General features: G+C 39.0%; 1 protein-coding gene across 2 annotated transcripts; it reads right to left on the reverse strand.

The window, feature by feature from the left end:
- Positions 1-7,486: 7,486 nt before the first annotated feature.
- On the reverse strand, positions 7,487-21,851 carry ptbp2b (polypyrimidine tract binding protein 2b). Of its 2 annotated transcripts, XR_004339664.1 has the most exons (18): positions 21,746-21,851; positions 20,210-20,231; positions 20,028-20,079; positions 19,571-19,734; positions 19,398-19,469; positions 19,236-19,307; positions 18,945-19,103; positions 18,685-18,795; positions 17,911-18,079; positions 17,268-17,345; positions 16,800-16,912; positions 13,805-13,838; positions 11,563-11,655; positions 11,324-11,440; positions 10,569-10,668; positions 10,405-10,482; positions 8,969-10,032; positions 7,487-8,893 (listed from the first exon to the last, which is right to left on the reverse strand). XR_004339664.1 is itself a non-coding variant. In XM_032565589.1 (17 exons), the coding sequence occupies exons 1-17, from the start codon at positions 21,751-21,753 to the stop codon at positions 9,903-9,905; spliced, it is 1,572 nt and encodes a 523-aa protein (XP_032421480.1). In that variant the 5' UTR covers positions 21,754-21,851; the 3' UTR covers positions 7,487-9,902. The 2 variants fall into 2 exon arrangements, 1 of the variants encoding a protein (XP_032421480.1); XM_032565589.1 differs by having other exon boundaries at positions 7,487-10,032.
- Between the last annotated feature and the right edge of the window lie 301 nt (positions 21,852-22,152).

The raw sequence follows: 22,152 nt of genomic DNA on the forward strand, positions 1-22,152 counted from the left end.
TCAAAGTTTAGGATTTAGTTGTTTAACTTCTCCACATCTCTTTCCCTGACCTGTCTGCTGTGCTCCTCGGACTTTGTGCTGCTCTTTGCTCACTAGTGTTCTGCAAAAAAAACGACCTCTGAGGCCTTCACAGAACGTCACACTTTCATTTGGACAATAATCCAACCTTGAATCCTTTTTCTCCCACAATACAATTGTGCACTATTTTATGTTGCTCTGTCCCAGTGAAACACACTGAAGTTGTGAAAGAATCTGTAATCGCTTAGACCACAGGTGTCAAACTCCAGTCCTCGAGGGCCGCTGTCCTGCAGTTTTTAGATGTGCCACAGGTACAAAACAGTGGAATGAAATGGCTTAATTACCTCCTCCTTGTGTAGATCAGTTCTCCAGAGCCTTAATGACCTAATTATTCTATTCAGGTGGTGCAGCAGAGGCTCATCTAAAAGTTGCAGGACACCGGCCCTCGAGGACTGGAGTTTGACACCCCTGGCTTAGACGTTATGAATACGTCTGCAATCAGCTCTACCTGTCAGACACCACTGATCAGGCAGCTGAAATGTGACTGGAGCATCTTCTCCTGGAGCCGCTCAGCTGCAGCAAGGGCCAGGATTTCCTTGTGATGACCTCCGGCGTTTTGAGGAGACTCAAGGCGCTCTCAGCAGTATTGCTGCGTTATTAATTTCAGATTACGGCTCACTCGGGGAGGAGCGTCGCATGGCTGCAGTCAGTCTTGTTATGCACTATATGTGTAACTGCTGCCATGTGTGTATCTGGATCTGATCAATATGATTAATTTCTAATTTATTTCAGGGGCCGATCCCATTTCATCCCATTCAGTTCATCTCCTCATCTAAATCAATAGAGATATGAATCAGGCCTGTGTGGTCTGCAGAGGAAAAATCCATTTCTATGGCAGGAGATAGGAGATCCTCACAGGGCTAGTGTGTGTCTGTGGAGTGTATAAATGTGTGTGTGAGAGGGAGGGACCAGTGAAATACGAGCCAGGGTGTCTGGGGTCCATCCATTTCCAGCTGCGGCTGCTGATGGCACCGTGTCCGCCTATCATATCACTTAATGACTCTGAAGTCATCACTTACCTCATCCTGACATCAGGTATCGATTGGCTGGCCGACAGAGCGCTGATGGATGGATGAGGGGACGGACAGACGGATGAAAAGACAGATGGACTGACGGATTGCTGGCCAAAGAAGGCGCTAATCTCATTAATACAAAATGTTCATTACATATGACCCGGTCTTTGAATGCAGCAGGCAGGGTAATAAATTATAAAGAAATGTCACATGCACAAGAGGCAGTTTGCATTATTGCACCAAATATGATGAGTTCATGGTCCTGCAGGGCGGCTCTCCCCAAATACAAATGGACGGTATTATGAAGGAGATAAATGTAAAAATAAACTAAAAATCTAAGAAAAAAGCAGATTTTTGTTACAGTTCCTTCTTCTGAATTCTACAATATCAACATTCAGCTAAAGATGATTTATTCTGAAAGATTAAGACATAAAACAGCCACTTTATCCACCTGATACTTTGCATATGTTTTATTCTTTTTCTTTTTCTTTCTTGCACCATTATGTCTGATTTCAGCAGACATGATTTTTCTGTTTATTCAGAGCAAACAGAAGTATAATACCAAAAGTACTCTTGGAAATATTTAGATTTTGATATCGCATTACTGACAAAAATATACTGCATGGTATAAACAGCAGTAAAAAAAAAGAAAAAAAAAAAAAGAAATAGGACATTCCAGAACAGGATGTGGATATTTTCATATAAACACTTGGAGATTCAAGTATCAGAAATAGATTATATCAACAGTACAATCAACATGATAATAATATTGCTAAATAACGAGGCATTTAGAAAAAAAGATTGTAGCAGCTGATGAGTCCTTTTAACCAGTTGCAAGACGTTCCAAAACTATTTGAAATCAGAGTCTTCAAGTGGAGGACACTAACATCTGGCAACAAGTCTGACTGTCCAAACCTGAAAGCAAAACCGCAGCATGCTGAATGAAGTCAAAAAAACCTCATTATCACCAGCTTCTTGAGTTCTGGTGCTGTTGGTACGGAGACGCATGCCTGTGCAACTTATATTTACCTTTCAAGTGTTAAAGGTGTTATGTGCTTTCCATTTTGACATAGTTTCTTTCCAATCTGTCAACTTCAGTTGTTGGGAAGATGCAATAAAAACTAAATATGATCACTGAGGAGTGGCTCGTATCATGAGTTCAGCTGGTGTGCAGTTGCACCAGGTGTTTGCTAATAGCTGCCGGCTAGTCTGAAGGAGCTGAATGGGGGAGGAGTCATGAGGGAGGGCCGCTTTGTGAGGTGGAAGCTTGGAAGCTGCGTCTCGAAGGCAGAGCTAAATCCACCCAGGTGTTTGTACACCTGGTTGCCATGGGAGATTAAAAGATTTCTCAAACATCCATGAAAGAAAGCAACACCCCAGGTTTGTTTTTGATAAGGGAATGACATCATAACATGATGTAAAGCTAAAGCTGAAGTTGATTTGGCAATAACACTGCCCCTTTAAAAGCCCCAAAAGAGATTCAGTGAGACTGGAAATAAGAAACATCCACACCACTTGAGAGTTTATCAGAAAACCAGCGGAGGTCCAAAAGAACCTTTTTTCCCCCCCATCTAAAGAAACCATAAAGTAGGATGATGAAAGAGTAGCAGAAAGACCACATATGAGTCCCTCCCTGTTAAACCACAGTACAAAAGCAAATGCTCATCTAAAGGAAGCCATCTTTGGAGTCCAGGCTGGTCTAGTTTGTGTGGAAAGCCTTGAACTTTCCCCACTTATTCTCCATTTCAACGTAACTGTCTATAGTCACAGATGTTGAATTCTACTGTTAGAAATGTCACATCTTCGGATTTTATTATGACAAATTAGGACACAGTCAGACTGCATTAGTTGGGACAGAATAACAGCCCGTAACAGGGCCAGTGAGGTCTGAAACAGAAACATAAGCCTGTGCTGTGTGAAACCTGAATGGGATTATTGTCCTTCAACACCTAAAAGCACATGAGCCAAACGATAATTAGGCTTTAATGAATGTCATGTGATCTGTTAATTTCCAGATCTGCTTTCTGTCTCCCTGTTCACTACAGTGAGGACTGTCTCCGTTTGATCGATGGCGTTGTATTGTTTTCCAGATCTCGGTCTGCGAGAAGAAAGGAGGCTTTCCATCATGTTTACTACACAACGAGGCAGCAGAGGAGCTAACCTGCTCACTGCTGCTCCTCCAACACCAGGCTGGGTCTTAATGGAGCATTGTTGGTGGTGGAGGGAGGGAGGGAGGGAGGGGGTCACATCATCACAAACACTGATGTAGCTGTCACCCATGGATAAGGCCTGTACATGCTCTGTGTGTGTGTGCGTGTGTGTGTGTGTGTGGGGGTGTGTGTGTGTGTGTTGGGGCGGCTGCTCTCTTTTCATTCCCCCTGACTAATGACCTCCGCCCGCTTCCCCCTCCCTCTCTCTGCCCTCTCTCCCGCTCCATCAAGGACTGTGTGAGTGAGGAAAATGAAGGCCCTGCGGGGGAGGGGAAGAGATCTGAGGATCATCTGCATCACTGAGCACACACACAACATGGAGGGGGGGAAAGGGGGGCCGTGAGGTCATCAGAGAGGAGAAACGCTATTGGTCACATAAAACCTTCCTTTCTTCCTTACTTACATCCACCCATCCATCCGTTTGCTCGTTCGTTCATTCATTCATTCATTCATTACAATCTTTACTATCTGATAAAGAGTGAATACAAAAGGTCATTTTGCTATTGGTTATTTCATGTATTAAGGAAAAGCTATTCAAACCAGCATGGCCTCATGTAATAAAGTAATTTCCCCCTAATCCTAACTGGTTGGTTAGGATTAACCAAAAGCATTTGAGATAACTGGTAAAGACCTGTGGAGGAACTTTGACCCACTCTTCTTTGCAGAACTGAACTGATTCAGAGACATAATTAGCTTGATTTCTGTGTGTTTCGGCATTTCTCACCTTGTAATTTAAAATTTTCCAATACAAACTATGTGGTGGTGACCCACTGCTCCTTATGAGGCCCAATAAGAAGAAATGTATTTATTTATTTTTTGGGGATTAGGTTTAGGATTAAGGGCGTGAATTGAGTTTCGGTCAGGTTTGGGGTTAGGCAGGTGGATTCTGGGTTAATGTCTGATTGATCTCAAAATCACAAACCGACTGCTGCGAATCCTCCTTCAGGATTTTCTGGTAGAAAGCAGAACTTATGATTCCATCAATTACGGTAGACCAATCAGGTTCGGAAGACGCTTTTTCATAGTAGTGTGTTGCTGTAGTTGCTGCATTTTGCCAGTAAAATGTGTCTGTCTTTTTTTTTTTTCTCCCTTTAAGCGAATGGATCATGAATATTACGGCAGGAAATTATCCCAAACAGCTCAGCAGGAGTCCGGCCTCTTTGAAAGGAAACAGGAAAAACGCCATAAAAAGAATGTCTCTGTTAATATGTTAATGTTTGGTCTTGATTTCAAAGGGCTAAGTCGTCAATGTGACGTTACTGTGGTCAGGCGGCTTGGATGTATTTATTACCCTTCGCTCTAATGCAGATGAGGTTAAATTAATTTAGCTCAGTCACATCGTTGCAAACACGTTTAAAAACTGCACATAACTTTGCTTTCTGAGCTTCACAACTATCTGCAATGGTGGTTTCACAGAGACAATAAATCCAAAAGCAATGTAGACATTTGTCATAGTTTGTCATCTATAGAACAACGTGACGCGATCAGGTTTTTATAACTTCTGCTGTTGTGTTGTTATTTAGGTCAGCTTACAGTCTCCCTGAGCTTAGGCCTCTGATGACGTCACAAAAGGTAGGAGCCAGCTGATTGGACATCCATTTGATTTTCAAATTCCTTCCTTCCTTTAAAGGTGCTCATACGAATTCTGTAAAAGATTGGAGTCACATTTGAGGACAGCGGATGGATTTAAGGAACCATTTTAAAGAATAAAACAGATTAAAGCATGTTGTGAAGGCAGACTGGAATGTGACTTGAATATTTGTGAAACTGTAAAAAAAAAAAAAAAACCCTGTCATCTTATTGTTTACTAATACCAACTGATCAGCTGTGATGCCATCGATCCAAATGCACCAAAGCAGAATTTCATTGCACTTTCTAAAAATGCTGTTTTTTTTTTAAATCATCAGCGGATATTTTTTGTGAAAGAAAAAAAAAAGCAAAAATAAAACAGATATCACTTCTCCGATTAGTCTGATTGTAAATGAGAAGAATTTGAAGGTTTTTCCACTCGAGGAAATGTGTTTCAGTGTTGCTGCAAATGTTTCTTTGATTTGTTCACCCCACAAATCAAAGTAAATAAAAACAAAACTTTTTTTCTGAATGTTCTTTGTTTTTAACAGTAGCTTAATTGAAACGCGTGTTTTCGTGTTTCACGGTGCGGATCGACAGGTGAGTCAGGTGAAAGTGACGTAAGAGCCAGAGGGACGGCGGCTAACTCAGCTGAATACCACCTGCAGGGCTCAACAGAAGCTGCACCTGGCGCGAATCTCCGTCCACCATCTGCACCACACAGCAGTTGTTCACTACTGTAACTCTATCAGCCTTTATTCTCCTCTTTAGACGTGTGTGTGTGTGTGTGTGTGTGTGTGTGTGGGTGTGTGGGTGTGTGTGTGTGGGGGTGTGTGGGTGTGTGTGTGTGTGGGTGTGTGTGTGTGTGTGTGTGTGGGTGTGTGTGTGTGTGTGTGTGTGTGGGTGGGTGTGTGGGTGTGTGTGTGTGTGTGTCTACTGGGTCACATAATGAGGGTCCAGTTATAAAATATACAGGGGAGTTTAGGCTGATTGATGCCAATAGAAACTCCTCACTCATGTCACAGGTTTTACTCTTACTTACAGCTTAAATATGTTTATTCATTTGTTTGATATTAATATTTCATTTTTGTACACAGGTAAAGGTTTTACATATTTTTTTCTTTGGTTTTATTGCCGTTATGATGTAAGCTATTTCTCTAGTCTTCGACAGGCTGCAACGTCTGGTTTACACCGACCTCTGGCGGTGAGCAGTGGAACTGCGTGTAGCGAAAGTTACATTTTTCATCCGAATAGGCCTTTTATCACCTGCTGCAGACGAGGACAATAGTAGTTTATTAGACATTAAAATTCAGTCAGGACTTTTACATTGTGTTTTACGATAAAATAAGTCTTATTTAACTACTTGTTTTTTCTGAACAGACAAAAACACTGTCCATTATGAGTTGCATTAAGAGAAATGTAAGATCCAAGATTTGTGGAGTTTTATCTGACCCTTTCTGCTTTAATTTTAACCAGACTGCCAAGGCCCCAAGCAAACAACTTAGCAGCTGCTTATAGTCCCTCACTCCAGCAGGGGGCTTCAAGGTCACTATAATATTCATGTAATATTTAAATATGCAGTGATCAGATAGGTATTATAGTTAAGGCCAAGATTAATTTCTGAGGCAGGGTCAAAACATCAAATATAAAATAACAAAAAACAGAATTGTTGTGGACTATGTATTTTAAATTGTCCTATTTACACTGTCTTTTTTTTATATGACAATTTTTTGGCTGCTTGTTTTCAAACAGGAGTCAGAGCACTTAATGTTTTCTTCTATATTCAAGTGTGATGTTTACAGCATGATTCAGATCGTGGCTCGGATGGGTGTGTGCTGCTGAGTATTTCCATTCTAACCCATTCAGGCTTTACCAAAGACTGCTAATTACCAAGAATGAGTTCATCAGTCCAGATTTGCTGTCTTTTGTCTGCCTCCTTGTTCCCCCCTTATTCCCTTTTAGAGGCTCACTGGGCTGAAATGAGAGCTTCATTAGTGACCGTTTGATAAAGAAATCAAAGAGGACGGAGAGACGAGAGCAGAGGTTTCACTTAGTGCTAATTTCCCACTCAACAGTCCAGTCTCAAGCTGCTCCCCAAAGTGGTCTCGCATGAAGTGATTTAGATTTTACTGAGCAGCGCAGGATCCAACTTCACAAACAGGCCATTGGGAAACAAATCCAATCAAGACCCATTTATATAAAAGATTTTTAGAGCCTCCATTTGTGTCACATTTCATCAGTGTGCATCCTTGTTTCATCCACAGCAAGCTCACTCAGTCCTGTGTTAGAAGAGCAAACTCAACTACTCCAGCTGCACCCATGACAGTTAAGATGTATTAATGGATATTTAACATGGGCACGTACAATTTTCAAACAGCTGTTTATGCATTCATGACACAGATATGAAAAGATGTAAACAAATCTGCAAGACCAACTAAAATCCCAATGAAATAGCATTGTGCTTGTAATGAGAGAAAAACGTGGAAGCTGGATGTATTATCACTCAAGAATGCCCTTGTTTCATCTCTGTAAAAAGGTAATAATGTCTAATTTTTTTATTTTTGTTTGAGAAAGAACAGAGAGAAAAGTGGAGAGAAAGAAGTGAGATTGGCAGAATTGAACAGTGAGAACAGACAAGTTTATTACAGGTAAGATACAGATGAGATCAAAGGCTTCGAGTTCATACACAAAAACAAGTTTACTTGCGCTTGTTGGTAGAAAAGACGAGTTTAATTTGTGCTAGTCTGAAATCTTTTCACAAAACAGACTTAAATCAAGTAGAAAATTTACAATAAAACCTCAAAAATAAAAATGTCGGCTATGAGAAATTGTTGGGAAAATAACACCTACTTTGGAGATGTCCTCGAGCTTCGAGTTCACCTCGGCTTTGCAACGTCTGCTTTTTTTTTTTTTTCTCTCCGTTTTAAATCAGGAATTGTGAGTAAAGCTTCTGACGAGTACGCCGAAACCTCCTGAGCATTCCTTGAAAATGCTTGAAAATTGGGAAGGTCAAAGCTGAACTCGGCTTTTATTCGACAAACGTTCAAAAAAAAATTGGCTTTGTACAGGTTTAAACCACAAAACCAGCAAATATAACCAATAAAATGATCCGTTTATACACTAAAGTATCACCAGTAAAACCAGATTACAGACTAAAGGCACATGTGGTCCCAACAGATCTCCCAAAATCAGAGACCGAAAGCAGAATCACATGTAGAAACCTCATTTAAACACAGCAGTAGCATGCACCCAGCTGCATTTCGAACAAAGGAGATGCGATTTGAACAGGCTCCGTCCGTCATAGTGAGCAAGCTCTGCATGGTGATCCCCCGTAATGATTGCAGTGTGGCAACATCAATACATTCAACATCCAGCAGTAAAAAGAGGATTCAGGAACACCAAAGTATCATCCGCAAATGGTGGCAATTTCAAATGAAGGCCATGAGCTCACACTGCTGTTATCAACGGTTTTAGACAAAATCTTTTGCTATGAAGGGATTGTGGTCATGAGTTTGAGTCGGTAAATCTGTGGTTGTTCCGTATAACAAGTAGAGTGACTGATTTATTTTTCTCCTGGTCAAAGAGGACAGGAAATTACCTTAGACTTTTCATAAAATGTTCGTGTCCTGTCTGACTTGATATGAGACGGTGTGTGCTGAGTTTAAGGAAACCATCCATGCATAAAAAGCTACAAACGTAAATCCTTTTGATTTACGACTTTTAACACAACGAAATATTGGTGGTCTCTGAGCGTCCCTGGAAACTGAAGACCTGCAAAGGATGCGATGCATGGCATCAACAAAACAAAACACCTGGGTTGTGTGTAGCAACGTCTAAAGAAGGAAGGGATTGAAAAGGTTTTTCCGGAGGATTGCTGAACGGTGCTTAATGAGAGCCAGTGTGGTTACATTTGCTTCTGTGAAACAGTAAAAAATATGATTTATCCCTTTAAATGAAAACTATTTGTCTAATTAGGAATGTGGCATTCTTTGAAGACCATGCAAAAAGGTTTGGGTTCAAAGGCTTAATTTAAAATCTTAAATCCTTGTTAGTATTTTCTACAGATTTTAATAACATCTTGATTTATATTCATTATACGACTTAATATCCAATTTATTTTTTAATCTGTTCTCAATCTAGAACTAAAATCTAAGAATCTAATGTAAGCGGCCATTATGCTTTTAAACAGTTTGGACAGGTTACTGTTTTTACTTGAAGCTTGTGCTACACTGAGTGCTTCAGGGAGTTTAAAATATAAATAAATTTTGATTAGAGATGCCCAAAAACTTTGCATGCCCCAGTATTTACCCTGAGGGTCCTACTGAAAACAAATCATTTTTCAGAGTGACCCTCAGTGTAGATTCTTTTTTGTTAAATAAACTGACCTGTATTAATGTAAATGGTGAGATTGAACAAAGTGAAGCGGTGCACTGAGACTATATCAATCAAAATCCGAGCACTTCACTAATCAGACAAGTTAAGGGTTGAAAAAGGTAATACTGTGGTTTGCCTTGAAGCATGAAGAATGTCATTTTCTTCTCAACGTGGAGAGGAAAATGAAAGGAGACCTCAGTCCTCCTCCACTAATCCAAAGGGAACCGGAAGCTGAACAGTCACAGGTTTTCTGTGTGAAGCAACACAAGATCAAAACAGCACTTTGCACTAAGTAGTGGCTTAAAAGTCACTAGTTTTTACTTCTGAAAGAACGTCTGTTCACCTGTAACAAAACTCAACAGTGACACTGCTGTGGATCGAGACCTATCGGAACTAAAAGAAAACAACATTCAGCTGGTGTTTTGCTGCTCTTTAAAGTGGAGGAAAAGGTCAAAGCAGAGATGCCTTCGAAAAGAAACTGAGCGCAGGACAGTTTTCACTGCTTTAAAGAAAGAAAACACAGTTAGTGGAATTTTTTACAATACTTCAACAAAACAAACAAACAAAAAATAAACTATTCAAAGAAAATAATAAAAAAGAAAAATGGTAGTGGCTTCTTTGCTAGTCAAAGATGTTGTTTAGGAGTTTGGTGTGCGGGTTAGATGGTGGACTTTGAAAAGGAAACTTTAAGATGGTGATTTCCTCCCATGTCATAGTTGTGAAGGTCAATCAGAGCCTGAATCGCCTCCTCCACCGACGACATCTGGATCAACGCCATCTTACGGTCCCTGTGAACAAGACAGCACAGTTAAAAATTATTGTATATGTACACCGGATGTGCTATTAAAAAAACCCAACTGTTTATTTAGTGATGCAACTATCAATTAACGAGTGACTAAAACCCAGCAAATTTCCCCTTGATGAACTGTTGATCACCTCATCCAACACTAAATCATGTGAACTTTTTCCTCCCATCCCACGAATCCATCAACATGGATTCGTGGAGGATCCTTATCAACCTTTGAGTTTAGATAAAAATCTGATCAGACTGGGACAATGTTGTAACACCTCAATTTCCTGTGAGTCAAACTCAAAGAGAAATCAACAGTGACAGGTCGGCCTCTTTAAAACAGCTCTGATTGTTCCGAAATACATCTTACTGAAAAAACTTAAAGGCCTTGACGGTTCCTCCGCTGTTGGAAAACAGGCGGCGTAGATCGTCCTCTCCGACTCCATCCCTAGGAGCAAAAACACCAATCGATGTCTACTGGGTGAAATAACTGCGATCCAGGCTGCAAAGTAATGCGTCTGAATTTTCTTCTACCTGATGTTGGAGAGGTGAAGTGTTGCAGATGGAGGAAAGATGTTCTGGAAGTTTTTAGATCCTGGTTTCTTAAAGCGATGGAGGGGGGAGCCAGAAAAATCTGTCCGACAAACACAAAACGTTCACATGAGACGACAGGATTGTATTGGAGCTGTGGCCTGCTTGCTTCACAAGGTTGAGCCGACGGCTGCTGTCATTTTAGCCGGTTGTCGAAGCCACTGAAACAAACCGAAGTGTTTTGCCTCATTGTCACTAGGAAAGTTAATTCGTTAATCTCTCTTTCATCAATTCGGTCGACTCTTCTTTAAGGAATGAATTATTTCAGCTGCATTTGATGGTTTTTAAGCCTGAATGGCCAGGTTAAGGTCCCGCAACAGAACCTCATTAAGATTCAAGTCTGGACTTGGACTAGGCCACATAAAAAAAGTCCTTATTATGTGTTTTTAGACATTCAGATATGAAATTATGTCTGTGCTGTAGATTGTTATCTTGCTGCAAAAGGAGAGACCGTCACCAACTAATGGCTGGAACAAAATACCTGAGAGAAATTTATCAAGGTAAAGTAGATACATGGTGCTGATTTTAAAACAGCGTCAGATTAGGACTCATTATTACTGCATGATGCAAATTTGCAAAAATCCTGCTTGTTCACCTGACCGTCTGAGGGAGACTTGATGCAAGACTACAAAGATTATATTCATAATATTTATTAAAAAGCAACGAAATGCAAATCATAACAATATGAATCATCTTACCTTTGGTGAGTAACTGGTCGTCCAGGCCTTCTCTGGGCAAAGCTACCGTCTGATGTTTCGACAGAGTCACTCTCATCACTTTACCAAACACCTTCTGACCATTCAGGTGGCTCATTGCTACGGGCAACGAAAACATGAACGATGGGAAAATGAGAAACTTCAACACCTTTAAAACTCCCCACTAGAATTTAACACAGTGTCGGAAATAAATTTATACCTACGACACTACTACATCTTACCAAGTTGAGCCTGGTTGCCATCAGAAAGCTGAATCAGAGCGCTGTCCTTTTTGTTGTAGAGGATCTTCACCCTCTGGACATCACCATAGACGCCTGAAGGGAGAGAGAGAGAGACAGACAGAGAAAGAGAGAGAGAGAGCAGGAGAGACGAGGGCGGAGGAGTAGATGAGAAGGATAGAACAGACAGAGCAGGAGAGATGGAGCCGACCAAGATAAAAAAAGAAGAGGTGTGAAGGATGAAAGGAATCAAGTTAGTGCTAGAAAGACAAATGAAAAGAAAAGATGGACTCTTCCAATTTGACTTCTACCACAATTCAATCAAGTGCTTGAAATGATCTGAGTCGTTTAATGTGGCGACACCTCAGCTGAACTTTAACACTGACACACAGCTCAAACCGGCTGGCAGGTTAATGTTTGGCATGAGTGCAGCTTGATTAGGTGGTTAAACTGTAAAACGGTGCAGGAAGAGAACACTACTAAACCTGAAAGAACATGCTGCTGGTAACACTTATGTAGATACAAACAAAAAAAAAAAAAAAAAAGAAAAAAATCAACAGAGTTCCTTTAATGCTTTTGTTGGGGTAATGTTTTTACTTTTAGAGATATTTGTGCCCGGCTTGGATGACAGGCAATCCCAACAGCACAGTTTAAGAAAAAGAGAGATCAACTATATGACCACAACAACTCGTTACAAATTCGAGAGAGAAAAGGCAAAGAGGGAGAGCTAGAGTGAGTCCTGGTGAGTACACTGGATTGCTGTGATCAACTGACCCATTAATGTGGTGAGAACATCAACCCTGAAGGACCTGGCTCCCTGTCCAAATGTTACTCTGCAGAGCATCAGTGGGGATAGCTTCACAGAGAGTTTAAGATTGGCTGTGCGTAAACTAGGCTCATATCTGCTCAATGTTAGCGTTAGAACAGCTATGACATGCAAAAACAAAAACACATGTTCTTGGTGTCCATCTCACTCACATGTAAGCTTTCAAGCATCAGATATTTTCATGTTACTTGCTTAGATTAACTAACACAGACCTGGATTTTATTTAACATTCAAGTTACCTTTAAAGGTCTCTGGTTGAAGTAGATTCTTTTAGGGGTCTCAGAGTAAATGGGGCAGAAAAACAAATACACACCACAATTTTCAGATTTACAGGAGCAGAAAATGTCAGAACTGGTATAATTTGTCTTCATTTTGAATGAGTTGGTGTATCTAATGAAACCCCAATATAAATTAGGGCTGAAACGATCAGATTAATTGTGATGAATAAATTATTGAAATAGTCATCAGCCAATTTAGTATTTGATTAATTGTAAACAGACTCAAAAAAGGCAATGTGCTGAAACACCCCCCAACCCCCAAAAAACAAAACATTAAGAGCAGCAATAAAACCAAACTATACATAAAAAGACAGACATTTTGAATTCAAGATAAAAACACATTTGTCTGTAAATATACGTCTTGGCCAAAACTCCTGAAGTGGTGCAGTTTTAAGCTTTACCTGGTTCAGATTTACTGCGTTATATGAAATGCCTTTTTTCTTACTTTAGAAAGGAATTTAATTATTTATTTCATTTTCATATTTTAATGTATTTCTAATTTTCTATTTAAAAAAAAAAAGTGGCTCAATGTAAATCTGTAAAATATATTTTTAAAAATTCTATTAATTATCAGAAAAATTGGTACATTAATTAATTATTAAAATAATCGTTGGTTGCAAGCCCCAGTGAGTTTCATGTTTGGAACGCTATATTTGAGGAAAATCAATATTTCTGCAAGTCACTTTTCATGGGGAGGTTAGGAACAAACGCAAGGGATGATGAGGAAAGCAGGACAGTTCTCGATCAGTCAAAAAAAAAAAAAAAAAAGAAGAAAAGAAACGTTATAAAGTTTATTCAAGAGATCTGGTTGGATTTCTTCCCCCCATTTTAACTCACGAAGCAAAAATCTACAAGCTAAGGACCAGGCTAAAGGTTTCATAAGACCTAAATGGTTCTGGTGTCTTTGTTCTCATCAATTAATAGATAAGCTGACCAAAGAGACAATCTCCCAGACTCACTGCTCTTTCAGTGTAAAGACAGTAGCATATTTCAACTTTGCAATGTACAATGTGACAGAGAAGAGCTTGAAAAAACAGGCAGATAGAGAAGAGCAGAGTGCCCACCACATCACTGAAGAAAGTGAACAAAACTGGATTAACAGAGAGAGATATACAGATAGAATAGAAGAGATTGAACATACCGAAGAGGGTAAAGAGACTTTGAGGCGTGACCATCTTTAGAGAGAGAGACCGCAGAGCAGAGGACAGGAAGAGGAGGAGCAGAGGAGGAGGAAGAGGAGAGACGAAGGTAGAGATCAGACCGCCCAGCGTTGGACGAAGGGGGAGGTGGTGGTTGTTTCCATGATGATGAGGGGTGAAGCAAAAATGGAGGGGGTAGTTTGGGGGGGAAGAGGGTGAGGTCAGAATGGCAAAGCCAAAGTCCAGTTCAGTTCAGATTAAGAAATGTGAGTAGAATAGAAGGAAGTAATTCGGGGAGAAAAGTAGAGAAAAGGTTTATATGGAAGGTGTTCAGAAGAAGATTTAGCGTTAAAGAATGTGTGGTTATAGGGAGAGTCAAATGGAAAGAAAATAAAAATGTATGAGAGGAGCATAGGAGGGAAGAAAGGAGGCAGGGAGGGGAGAAAGGAGGAGAGGAGGACAAAAACCAAAGCAGAGGTCAGTAAACAGAGCATCAGTGGAACATCAACGGAGTCTGAATGATTGCTGATTGAGTCAAAAAAGCACGCACGCAAAATAAAGGACTCCAAAGTCTCACTCCATTATTTCAGCAGCACACACTCGCGCGCGCACACACTCATTCTGCTGGATGCATGTAAAAGTGAAGAATAGGAGGGATGGGAGGAAATTAACAAAACAAAAAAGGATTCTCCAGACGAATCATAACCTCAGAGTAAAAGAATGAGCGGCGGGAGAACCATGAAGCAGATGGCTGAAGGTAAACAGGCACCATTAGGACTGCCGTACGTGATGAGAAGGTCAGACTGATGAGTTTATCACTCCAAAGAAAGATGATATGGCCTTTGCTTTCTAATGCTTAAAGGATTTAGGTTAAAACACCGTGAGTCCTGCGTAAAAAAAATACATCATATGCTGAGATGTGGGGGTCGATGCTGACACAAAACAGACATGTGACCAATTGATGGATATGGATGGATTTTGGATTCGATACCCAGGAAAAAGTGGTGGATCTTCGCTTTCAAACTTAAATACAAACATTTGTCTTTGGGTTTGTTGGTTTTATTCCGGTTGTTCATGTGGTGTAACATGGAGCATTAGAGGCTTTTTTAAACTGATGACAGAGTGAGGAGATGAGGAACAAGTGACACGACTCAACATTCAATGCTTGAAATTAACACTCAACCACTTTTAATTTACGGTACATAGAAAATTAAAGTGTGTATCCTAGGCCTGTAAATGTTAGGAAAAGATGCCAATCTGATATGACTGAATATTACCATAGTTATATTGGTTGGGATTAACCCGTATAATCTTAAATCTCCTCTTCATTTTTCATTATCGTGTTCATTCTCAAAGAGTCTAATCTTTGAAAATGTGCATTTTAGCGACTAAATCTACATCTTATGAGCAGTAAAAGTTAGTTGAACATACATGATTGATATTGCAAAGTTGCTTTCGATTCAAGCGATTGTGCAACTCTAGCATGTTCAAAACCAGCATTGTGTATGCTTGCAGAGCAAAACATAGGGTCAGTTTAATAATTTTACTATTACACCTACATAGATGGCAATGTAGTAGCCAGAGAAACATTACCAAAATAAAACAGCTAATAACAATATCTGGATTTCTTTTCAAATAATGAGCAACTGAGAAACTCAACCACCAGAAATTACCCACTTTCTATCGTTTATTGCATTATCACTGCTCATAATTCTTGCTTTTTAAACAAAGTGCGACCACATTTTTGTTAAAAGTGTGCGGCATAATTTCAATCTGTTATGTTTTCACCAAATTATTTCTGAATCACCACAGCTTTGGAACATTTTTTATCTTCTACTGCGCAATACTGAAAGCACACGCATTATTCCTCGTATCAGCGTCACCAAAGCCAACACTAAATGTTCTTAAAACATATCGGTTTACAGTAGTGCGCATTGATAACCCTTTTAGAGTGCTCAAACGCAGCACTGCTGGCATGTGTCTCCTGGTCTTGAGGTAAATAGAAGAGTGAGACGGTTTAATACGGCCAAGATAAAACTCCTGCACCTTGGCCTTATCCTCTCACCAGGTACTTGGAGAAACAGACAGAGGAGAGAGAGAGAGAAAGACAGCAACAAACATAAGAAAGGATAGCAGATACAGTTGAGATAGATATATTAAAATAGATACATATTTGGAATTCAGAAAACGTGACTGAGAATAAACATAATTGTAAGAAGAAAAATAAAAAGAATAAATTTTGTGCATCTGTCAGGTACAGAAAAAAAAAAAACATGTCAAAAGTTCAACTGAAGATGTACGGCCTGGTACGGACAAAGTGGTTGGACATAATTAGCTAAAAGACCTCAGAGTTTAGAACATTACAGTTCATGGCTAGAAAAATAAAGTAAAAGAAATTCATGCATATGCCCACGCAAAAAAAACAATTCTTAGTGCAAGAAAAAAAACTGTGCCAAGTTAAGGCTGACTCTCTCGTAGAAGAAATAAATCCTCATCAGAATGTAAAAATGCTGTGAGAAGAAAACCACACTGATTATGGTGCTAAAAACCTGCGTTTACCATGGTGCAAAGTCAGTTTATGATTTTAAAAAATTGACAGTTGTCTTAGTGTGGGGTTTCTTCAGTGTGTTTCCATTTATAAAAATCCTAATCCAAAAATAGTCTTGAAAGAGTTAGAAAAAGTGACAGAGAAAGTGAAACTATTTATTTAAACTAAACTGTAAACCATTATACTCCACAGTCATCCTGTCACTATAATAATCCGGGACGATTACACAGAACTAAAGAGACTTCTGAGGTGAAGGATCCATATTTATATAAAAAGTAACATAAATTATGCATAGCACTCATACAATCACACACCCACACAAGAATGTATACTGTTAACTCAGAAGAATCATCCAAAACTGTAAAATATGTCGTAAATATATAAGTGAGCAAAACTAGAGCCTATAGAACTGATTTTAGTGTGAAAAGTTTTGCTTATGGTTAGTGTACCTCTTCATTCAGGTTGGACGCCAACAGGACACCTGACACTCCGGATCCAGAGAGAGCGACGCGACCTGCCGCAGCCGCCGCCGCCGCCGCAGCGCTCAGGGGACTGATGGCTCCTGAAGAGAAAGCCCAGGGTAAGAAACAAGTCTGAATTATACAACACCAAAATATAGAAAAAAAACTAGAATGAGTTGAACTTTTTTCTTTTTAAAGACAAACAGCTTCTCATTTCATTGATTGACATAACTAACGGAATAATTGTTCCTCGTTGATTTAATAGGCAAATAAAATAACTGAAATATCCTCAGCTATATTACTAGATTGTAGTAACTTTTCTTATGTAGCTTTTCTTTATTATTCAGCTCAGTGAATCACTGAGAATGTGATCAATTGAAGACAGTTTCAATTATCCTAGCAGGACATATAGATAAACAAGTGGATGGAAATTAAAAGGAAAAAAAATATATGTACCTCCACCCTGTGAGAGGGAGAGAGATGATGAGTAACCTCCTCCACTAGAGTAGGAAGCTAGAGCTCCAGACGGGGTACCTACAAGACAAAAACATTTGTATGAACAACTGCTCATATCATAATGCAGAGTAAGGTTTAACATTTATTTTTTTTAGAAAAATTGTTTTCCATCAGAAATGACACAGGCATCTTCCAAAAGATAATAAGACAGTGTTACAACGGGGTAGCATTGTGAGCAACACACTGATGTATTTATCTTGAATAGTGTGGAACCTTAACTTTCCCCACACACACTTCACTTTCTAATTATTAGGATTCATTTCCAACATGATATTTTGCATAAAATGCAAGTTAAGTTTGTTTTGCCTCAACCTATGGCATATTGTAGTACCATTTTAGGAAATCTATAGTACATCAACCCTTAACCCGTTAATCAAGTTAAACGATTTCCTTTGATATGAATCTACAGTTAGCACATGTCTGTATGCACAGTAGCATTAAGTTATCAATTATTTTAATAGAAAAAAATACAGATAAAAAAATGTGTGTAGAGGTCTTTCAGTTGGAGAGTAAAATGTGTGACAGCAAATAAAATCATATGAATGAACATTGTAAAAACGGTCAATAACAGATGAGTATTTACCCAGTAAAGAATGATCCTTGTTGGTTGACTCTCCATCTCCTGTCGGAAGGTCGGGTCTGGTGTAATCACGACTTTTATCATTGTTGTATTTAACATTGAGGTTGACCAGTTTACTGAAGTCTATCCGCAGAGTGCAGCACGAATTATAGATGTTCTGTCCATCCAAAGACTAGAGGAGAAGAAGCAAGTGTGAGCGTCACCAGTGACCATACTTTATTTAGTATTTCTCATGCATACTCTATTTGCAGAAAAGAAACTAACACTTGTTTTAAAAAAGGAACAATAATTACATGCTGTGAACAAGGCTGTGAAAGTAAACATTTTAAAAGGTATCTTTTTTTAATGTAATTTTTTTTTTTTTTAAAGTCAAAGAACTTAAAAGTGACAATTTTAGAAAGTAAAGAAATTCAGTGATTAACCTGATAAAAAATATGAAATTAAAATTTTTAACAAGGGAGTTTCAGGATTTAGGCTCATTATAATTTTTTTTTCATAAACCATTAATACGTAATAATCAATCAGAATATCCAGTAAATAAACTAAAACTTAAACAAGTAATAACGCATGTTGTTCTTTTACCTAGAAAGTGACAGCTGATGCTGCGTCACCTTTACCAGCAACATTTTTTTTTGGTAGACCAAAACTAAATTTCAAGTTTCACAAAAAGTGGTTCAATTCTTTGTTAACTAAAGACTCCTTTAATGATCCCAATGATCACTGGGTGGGATTAGATCATGTGATCAAAGTGGGTCACAGTGTTGACTGGTATCCTACCAGTTTAGCTTGTTGAGCATTGACTGGGTCACTGAACTGCAGAAGAGCCTGAAACTGGTTGTTCTTAGTGAAGGTTATAATCTTCATAACTGTCCCAAACTTGCTGAAAATCTGAAACAAAGGAGAAAAAAACCCATAAAAAGGATTTATTTGAAAACAATGAATGCTATTAATCTGATCGTTCCATCACGGGTCTTTCAAAGACCACATGAATAAACAATGTTTTATCGGTGTTAACGTTTTAAATGCTCAGAGTTTACCTGTTGTAAAACATCCAGTGTTACAGGATAAAACATGTTGTCGATAATAATTCGCAGCACAGGGCTGGGGGGCGGAGCGAGCTCCAATACGCCCTGGTCAGAGGATGGAGAGCTGCCATCCTGGACAGCTGACACCGCCTGCAGGACTGCCTGGGCTCTCTGGGTGGACAAAAAAAACAAAAAAAAACAGCGCACAACATTAGAATGAGAAAACTCTTCCGCTACAACGTCTGTTAATGGTTGATTCAAGAAAGCTCTGTGTCTGAAATGAAATTTGAGGCCCATTTATACCTGGTTCAGAGCTGAATCTGTTTTCAGTTCTTTATGGTTAGAATATTGGATGAAGACAGGAGTATTTCTGACCTAAAGAAAAACAACAAAAATACTTGACTATGTTTAAAAACAAAATGATGTATTAATAAAATGAGAAAAATAAAAATACTGATTTCAGACCTGTGGTGTTACAGCTGTGTAGTAGTTCACCATAGTGATGGCTGCTTCCTCTGTACCCAACTCTAGAAATGCCTAAAAAACAAGAACCATATGAAATCGCCAATATTTAAAACCAAGAGAACAACATTATACAGTAAGCCTATATTAATGTGCCTGGACTTTATAGAGTCTACCTGGTTTTTTCCCTTCAGCATCAGAATGTTGGTGACCTTTCCAAAGGGCAGGCCGAGAGCAATGACCTCTGTCTCTGTCACTTCGTTGGGAAGTTTTCGGATGTGGAGCACTCTGGAGGGAGGGGACTCGTCCAGGCGCTGTTTCTTACTGTCACTACCGTTTGCTGAACATAGATTCACAAGCAAAAACATTAAACAGAAATCATTGTAGCTTAATGCTGTCTCAATCCAACAGTTGACAGACTGTAGCCATCACAAGGGGAGCTGGGGCATACAGGCTGCACATGTAAATAACTACTTGAATAAAAAAAACAAAAAACCTATCAATTTGAAATCTGCTGAGGTTCAGTTGTTTACAGAACACAACTTCCCATGTCATTTCCTGACCTTCTTTCTGAGCACAAAATGTATTGCAGATGTTTAAATAAAGTATGTCAGCAGGTTTGATCAAACTCACCTGTCATTGAGTTGGGGCTGCTACTATACATGTTCAGCTCATCTGAGCCTCTCTAAATAACAAGGACAAAAAGCAGAAAGTCACATTTTTATTCTCCAACTTGAATACAAAATGAACAGGACAGATATGACAGCACAGAGTAATGAAAAAATGTTTTGTTATTAATAAGTAATGTAGTTTACCTTCACACCAACTGCAACATCACTGGAAATAGAATGGAAAAAAAGATATTGAAGAAAAGGCAGAGAGAATATTTCTGCAGTCTCATCACTACTGTACAATATGATGAATTGTGAAGTATATAAATGATATAATATTATATAGTAAAAAGTGCAAAAAGTGGTTTAATACTTACTTATAAATATGTATCTGAAAATAACGTCATTTCATCTAAATCATAAAATAAGTGTGGGTGGTTTCGCCCCCAAGCCATTTTGTGCCTTTGGCAGCTTTAGTTCCATTATTTCAAGTAGTGAATAAAGTCTAAAATTATTGAACAGAACCCTGTTTTTTCCTTCTGTTCACTGAATACATCAAGACTAAGAACTCCCACAATTTTTGTTCTATTAACTTTAACAATGACAGTCGGCAATAGGCACCACACCCTCCCAACCAACACACCAAGAATAACAGAAGGGGAATGATGGTTGGATGCCTGGGTGTTAAGTATGGAAAAATGCAAGCTGGACATGTTTTTTGTGGGGCTAAAGGTAGAAAATTGTATTGCTTTTTAAAAATTGGTGTAAATATCAAATTGTACAGTAACAAACATTACCTTATGGGGTCTGACAAGCTTACAGGCTAATTAGCTGACGCTAACAACAACAAAATGAACGTTTCATGGCAATAAATAAAAATATACTTCGATTGTAAACTTTTATATGATTGTGAGCAACATTTCTCACATGTTTAAATGCAAATTCAAGGACATAAATTAACCAACATTGTACCTTTCGTTATTTCCTTACTCTGGAAATGTTACGTTTTGTCCACAAAAGACGCGGCTTGATTCCAGGCATAAACCCTATATAAGGTCATCACCATATGAAAAAGAGACTGCATTTCTGACCCCCAGCAGCTGTTTTTCAGCACTGAGGCTTGACGGAAACGGAGATAAAGCCGTGCATTGATCACAGTCTCGGTCCTGTGCAGCAGACTGGCCTCAAACAAACAAAGGACCGTTATTTCAGTTGGGATTAAGCTAGCAGCACCAACTGACAGGTGGACAGACAATTAGCATGGCTCATAACAAACTGCTTTATTATCAGCTCCTAACATCATTATAAAGTCTACAATGGTGTCAACATGTAATGAAAGTCCTTTATATCTATTTTTCTAGATAATAATACAGCTAGCTACCGTTACAATGCAAATTATTTGACCGAGAAATTGAGAATACGTTTCTTTTTTCTTTACTGTATCGTTCCCCTACACTCCTAGCTTCAGCGTCTGAGGTTAAGTGTCTTGTCACGCAATATATCATGTTGTGAAATTAAAATACGCCTGGATACAGACAGGATATTCCCCACATTGCCTGACCGAGACTTGCTGGCTGTATCACGTTTTTCGCAAGATTCAGAACGATGGTATAACACATTAGCCAACATGTAGCATGCTTCGAAAAACCTGAATCCAAGACGCAATTTCGGCTGATACACACACACACAACTATGGAGGGTGAAAACAGAAGCATTCGTTTGGTTTATGATGATATTTACCCGTCCATTGCGTTTCTTTGTCCTCTTCAGTCTGTCTGATATGCCAGCACACTTCGACATACACTGTGCAAGCAAAATGGGCGTGCTTCTCCTTCTGGAGACAAACAGTAACCTTAGGGCGCTTCAACGCCACCTTCCGGTAGGGAGTATCTTTCAGAGAGTACTAATACTACTACTACTAATAAAAATACTACTAATACTACTACTACTAATAATGATAGCAAAAAATCTGTTAGAGGTAGCGAAGGTTTAAGACTGAGGTAAAGCTTCACCTTCCAGCATGTCATTATTAAAATAACTGAAGTCGGATATTGTATTTTCAGAAGTCTACCTACTCTAATAAGGTTGTCTTTCCTACATAGTCAGGGAGCTTTGTTAGGTTTGTGAAAATATACACTTTCTAAAAA

The sequence above is a fragment of the Xiphophorus hellerii genome, chromosome 6, assembly GCF_003331165.1.
Source record: "Xiphophorus hellerii strain 12219 chromosome 6, Xiphophorus_hellerii-4.1, whole genome shotgun sequence".
Taxonomy (NCBI): Eukaryota; Metazoa; Chordata; class Actinopteri; order Cyprinodontiformes; family Poeciliidae; genus Xiphophorus; species Xiphophorus hellerii.